The sequence below is a fragment of the Anabrus simplex genome, chromosome 6 (genome assembly GCF_040414725.1).
Source record: "Anabrus simplex isolate iqAnaSimp1 chromosome 6, ASM4041472v1, whole genome shotgun sequence".
NCBI classification, from domain to species: Eukaryota; Metazoa; Arthropoda; class Insecta; order Orthoptera; family Tettigoniidae; genus Anabrus; species Anabrus simplex.
Genome location: NC_090270.1, coordinates 299,830,574 through 299,836,573, shown reverse-complemented (window position 1 = coordinate 299,836,573; position 6,000 = coordinate 299,830,574). Strand labels below are relative to the sequence as shown.

The 6,000-nt window shown below is 44.4% G+C and overlaps 1 protein-coding gene across 2 annotated transcripts in view; it reads right to left on the bottom strand.

Annotated features, from left to right (window-relative positions):
* Positions 1-2,687: 2,687 nt before the first annotated feature.
* LOC136876484 (uncharacterized) overlaps positions 2,688-6,000 on the bottom strand; it is a 107,152-nt gene continuing 103,839 nt past the window's right edge. For both annotated transcript variants that reach the window (XM_067150482.2, XM_067150481.2), the window contains exon 2: positions 2,688-3,950. In XM_067150482.2, the coding sequence (XP_067006583.2) occupies positions 2,727-3,950 (1,224 nt within the window). In that variant the 3' untranslated portion in view covers positions 2,688-2,726. The remainder of the gene's footprint in view (positions 3,951-6,000) is intronic.

The following is a 6,000-nucleotide window of genomic DNA, read 5'->3' as shown; positions in this document are numbered from 1 at the left end:
ACAATTTGTAACTTCGCTTAGCTTGCCTCAATCGATCAGCTGATGGACTTAGCGCGCTTTCTACAGTACGTCCTGTATATTAAGAAGGCAGTCGTTACTCGCCTAGTTTCTTCTTTCTTACACTCCAGGGTCGGTTTTTCCCTCCGACTCAGCGAGGGAACCCACTTCTTCCGCCTCAAGTGTAGTGTCTTAGAACGTGAGTTTTTGCGTCGGGGGATACAGCTGGGAAGGAGGACCAGTACCTCGCCTAGGAGACCTCACCTGCTATGCTGAACACTGGCCTTGTGTAGGGATGGAAAGATTGGAAGAGCAAGAATAGGGCCTTAATTTAGGTACCATCCCGGCATTTGCCTGGAGGAGAAGTCGGAAACCACGAAAAACCACTTCGAGGATGGCTGAGGTGAGAATCGAACCCATCTCTACTCAGTTGACCTCGCGAGGCTGAGTGGACCGTGTGCCGGCCCTCGTACAACTTTTCAAATTTCGTGGCAGAGCCGGGAATCGTACCCGGATCTCCGGGAGTGACAGCATATCACGCTAACCACTACACCAGAGAGGCGGACACATAGTGCCTTCTTAATTTGAGCCCCTGGAGCCCCGTTTAGTCACCTGTTACAACAGGTAGGGATTACAGTGGATATCGTTCTACCGTGCTTCGTGGCTCAGACGGCAGCACGTCGGCCTCTCATCGCTGGGTTCCGTGGTTCAAATCCCGGTCACTCCATGTAAGATTTGTACTGGACAAAGTGGAGGCGGGACAGGTTTTTCTCCGGGTAATCCGGTTTTCCCTGTCATCGTTCATTACAGCAACACTCTCCACTATTATTTGATCTCACCTGTCAATCATTAATCATTGCCCCAGGGGAGTGCGACAGGCTTCGTCTGCCGCCACAATTCCTATCCTCGCTGCAAGTTGGGGGCTACATTCATTCCGTCGCTGACCCGGTCACTGACGGAAAACAGGTTGTAGGTTTTCATTACTGTACAGTCTCTATCTACAGGAAAAAATAATTGTTGGTAAATGAACGAGGCAGAAAAATTAAAATCTGCAGCCTGTTTCCAGTCATTTGACCGGGTCAGGAATGGAATGAATGGACTCTCCCCCCCCCCCCCATCTAGCGGCGTGGAGAGGAATTGTGCCGGCAGACGAAGCCTGTCGCACTCCTCTGGGGCAATGATTAATGACTCGCAGATGAAATGAAGTGATACTGGAGCGTGTTGTTGGAATGAAAGATGACAGGGAAAACTGGAGTACCCCCCTGAAAAGCCTGTCCCGCCTCCGCTTTTTCCAGCACAAATCTCACATGGAGTGACCGGGATTTGAACCACGGAAACCAGCGGAGAGAGACCGATGCGCTGCCACTTGAGTCACCGATGCTTGAAAGAGGAAGATCTGTATAATAATGATGATAATGATATCGAGCTCGATAGCTGCAGTCGCTTAAGTGCGGCTAGTATACAGTATTCGGGAGATAGTGGTTCGTACCCCACTGTCGGCAGCCCTGAAGATGGTTTTCCGTGGTTTCCCATTTTCATACCAGGCAAATGCTGGGGCTGTATCTTAAGGCCACGGACGCTTCCTTCCCACTCCCAGCTCTCTCCTGTCCCATCGAAACGGGTTAGTTGGCCGTGCGGTTAGAGGCGCGTGGCTGTGAGCTCGCATCCGGGAGATAGTGGGTTCGAACCCCACTGTCGGCAGCCTTGAAAATGGTTTTCAGTGGTTCCCTTTTTCACACCTGGCAAATGCAAAGCCAACTGGAAAATATAAAAAATAAGCTTATATTATTTTTTTCTCATTGACATGCAATTAAATTAGGTATATTGTCTGCTACAGCCGGCCCCGTGGTGTAGGGGTAGCGTGCCTGCCTCTTACCCGGAGGCCGCGGGTTCGATTCCCGGCCAGGTCAGGAATTTTTACCTGGACCTGAGGGCTGTTTCGAGGTCCACTCAGCCTACGTGATTAGAATTGAGAAGCTATCTGACGGTGAGATAGCTATCCCGGTCTTGAAAGCCAAGAATAACGGCTGAGAGGATTCGTCGTGCTGACCACACGACACCTCGTAATCTGCAGGCCTTCGCGCTGAGCAGCGGTCGCTTGGTAGGCCAAGGCCCTTCAAGGGCTGTAGTGCCATGGGGTTTGGGGTTTTATATCGTCTACTGCAAGTGAAAAGAAATTGGTAGTACTGGGGATTTGTTCCACTATGTTGTCAGAAGGCGGCATTTACTTAAGGAACTTTATTTTACATATAATAAAGATTACGATACTTAATTCACTCATTTACTTTCAACATATGGAGATTCATTTTTTTTAAAGGCGTTTTCCTATTTTCCGTAAGAATTCAGCCATTCGCTTATTTCAATCGATTATCCATCCGACACAGTTGAACTGGAAACGACATTCACGACGTATCCTGTTATTCTGTACTACACAACTGAACGATATTTGAAACTCATTCCATTAATTCATTCGATTATTTTTTCTAATATTTAAATAATCAGACGGAGGTTATTCGAATTAAAAGTATTCGATTATCCCATTATTATGTCGTGGGAGACCAAGGGAGGGGAACGATTGCTAAAGCCATGGAAAGGAAAGGTCAATTCGAAGAAGACTGGCAGGAAAGGAATATGTTTCATCTGAGAACAGGCAACTGCTCAAAAGTGGAAAAAGCCTGCAGAAATTAAAGTAAGTTGATAAAACTGGTTCTGAATTTCTGATCTCTGGATTACAGTATTCCTTTGCTTACAAACAAGGGGAGAAATATTTTGATAGCTTTACAATAGGTCTCTCCTGAGTAAATCTTACCACCAGTATGCATTTCCTTGTTCTTTAGGGATTCTTCAACGTTGTACCCTTCTTCGGGTTCTGATAAAATGACAGGTAAGACTGTAGAGGCAGCAAAGAATGCAAAATACATATGATTGTCCATTTCTCTTTTAATTTCGTTGAGTGTTATGTGGTATTTAGTGCATCCGAGTGCATCCAAAGCTCGAATGAAAGTGCTGTGGTATTCCCGTATGAGGTCCTGTAAGTGATCTGTGTACACCTCGTCAGACACACAGGTATGGAAGAAGTACTGCAGGTCGAGTGCCGGAGACGAGTAATGGGCTGTTTGAAAGTCTACCAATCTGAAGTCGATCAGTTCACTATCTGAATACTTGAACATCATGTTAGTCGTCCAGGGATCTCCGTGAATAAGAGTATTGAATCCACCATCTTTACGCCGGCACACTTCCACAAGCCGGTCAAAACACGTGTTCTCGAGATTTTTCAATTTCTGAGCATACTCTTCATAACCTGGCCACTTCGCTACTTCAGCCTGAAGAGACCTAACTGAACCCTCTATTATTCCCCCAATATCCTCTCGCATCGATGGGCGGTAAAGACCCTCATCATAGTATTCTAAACTGGTTGGATCCTGATCATACAGAACCAATGACGTAGCATGGAAGCGCGCGAGAGTAGTAACTGCGCACAAACTGTGTTTGACATCAAGCCTTTTCTGTTTCTGAAGAGTTATAAAACCAGCTTCTTTCAAATCTTCCAGGACTAGAAACGGCACCGGAGACTCACCAATATGGAGGCATCTTGACGAGAAGGGTTTGAATTTACCTGGGGCGACCTCTTCTAGCAGACTGTGCATCGCTGGTAAAGTGTGAGTAAACATGTTAATTTCCTTTTCGAAAGCTTGCCACTTCTTCATCACAGCTTCTGTAATGTTGCCATGGGGATGACACTTGACGATCATCGAGCGCCGCTCTCCACTTTCGAGAGTAGCCACAGCACGATACATATCGCTACCATAGTTGTCCCCTACGGTGTTTGCCCACCGGACCTCACACGAAAACACTTTGAGAGTAGGGTCCCCATCACCTTCCCGCAAAGCATTCTGGATGAAGTCCTCATTCACCCATGCTGGAGGTGCTGGTCTTGTTTCTCCACCCGCCATCTGTAAAGGAATAAAATCACAATTTACAGTGTTGCTATCGAATACAATACTAAGCTTCTTAATTAAGGGAAGTCGTAACTGGACATCGGATGTGTATGCAAATGGATTTTTTTCTTGCTGATATGTACACGTCCAAAACCGACAAGTAAGTGCGTTTGAAGGTGAAATTGGACGTTCATTAAGTTTAATAGTGCATAATTGCATATATTTCAGATTAGTGCATACATTTCACATGTCGGATTTAGTGTGCATGTCTTCGACTTCTATTATGCATATTTAACATGTTTTACAAGCAGTCTTCCAGAAAATGTAAAGTGATTAATGCCGAGAACTCTTTCAGCAGTGAAACCGTTCAAAGACACACTTCCAAATCATACCAGAATCAATCAAGATATCGGGAACACCTGGGTCCCGTCTTGATGATTCGCTAGACATCTCGGAGAAAGTGAAGCGTGAACTGGAAGGTATCCCAGGAAAGCTCGGATATGTCCTTAAACGAAATATCATGGTGTCTTCAAACGAAATTCGAGCTATGATATAATGAAGGCTATAAACAAATATTTGGCTGGTACTGATAGTTTGGATCCATCAGAATGCTTTAATACCTACACTCGCTCCCGAATTCAAGTACTGTCCTGTCACATCCATAGATGTAGAGAGATTATTTCGCGCATTTAAGCTAGTTTTAACACACACACACAGCTTGGGGAAGACTGTTGTAGTGTACTGCAAAGCAAATTATGGACAGGAAAGTAGGGTGTGCAGTGTAAAATGAAAGAGGAATGTGTATTAAAGTGTGTTTCTTCACGTTTGTACTTTTTTACAAGGTTTTATTACAACCATACTAACTAATATATGATGTGTATTATTTGGGACGCTAGGAGGCGAGTGCGTATTGTTTTATCAGTGAACACTACGCACGGATTGCTTGTATAAGTGGAACAGCCGCAGCATTAGGTAGTGTGATTTTTCGTTGATACGTCCCATAAACTACTAGTGGAACAGCCGCAGCATTAGGTAGTGTGATTTTTCGTTGATACTTCTCATAAACTACTAGTGGAACAGCCGCAGCTTTACAATAAGTAGTGTGATTTTCCGTTGATAGTCCCATAAACTACTAGTGGAACAGCCGCAGCATTAAGTAGTGTGATTTTTCGTTGATACGTCCCATAAACTACTAATGGAACAGCCGCAGCATTAAGTAGTGTGATTTTTTGTTGATGCTTCTCACAAACTACTAGTGGAACAGCCGCAGCTTTACAGTAGTGCGATTTTTCATTGATACGTCCCATAAACTACTAGTGGAACAGCCGCAGCATTAAGTAGTGTGATTTTTTGTTGATACTTCTCACAAACTACTAGTGGAACAGCCGCAGCTTTACAGTAAGTAGTGTGATTTTTCTTTGATACGTCCCATAAACTACTAGTGGAACAGCCGCAGCATTAAGTAGTGTGATTTTTCATTGATACGTCCCATAAATTACTAGTGGAACAGCCGCAGCTTTACAGTAAGTAGTGTGTTTTTTCGTTGATACGTCCCATAAACTACTAGTGGAACAGCCGCAGCATTAGGTAGTGTGATTTTTCGTTGATACTTCTCATAAACTACTAGTGGAACAGCCTCAGCTTTACAGTAAGTAGTGTGATTTTCCGTTGATACGTCCCATAAACTACTAGTGGAACAGCCGCAGCATTAAGTAGTGTGATTTTTTGTTGATGCTTCTCACAAACTACTAGTGGAACAGCCGCAGCTTTACAGTAGTGTGATTTTTCATTGATACGTCCCATAAACTACTAGTGGAACAGCCGCAGCATTAAGTAGTGTGATTTTTTGTTGATGCTTCTCACAAACTGCTAGTGGAACAGCCGCAGCTTTACAGTAGTGTGATTTTTCATTGATACGTCCCATAAACTACTAGTGGAACAGCCGCAGCATTAAGTAGTGTGATTTTTTGTTGATGCTTCTCACAAACTACTAGTGAAACAGCCGCAAACAGCCGCAGCTTTACAGTAGTGTGATTTTTCATTGATACGTCCCATAAACTACTAG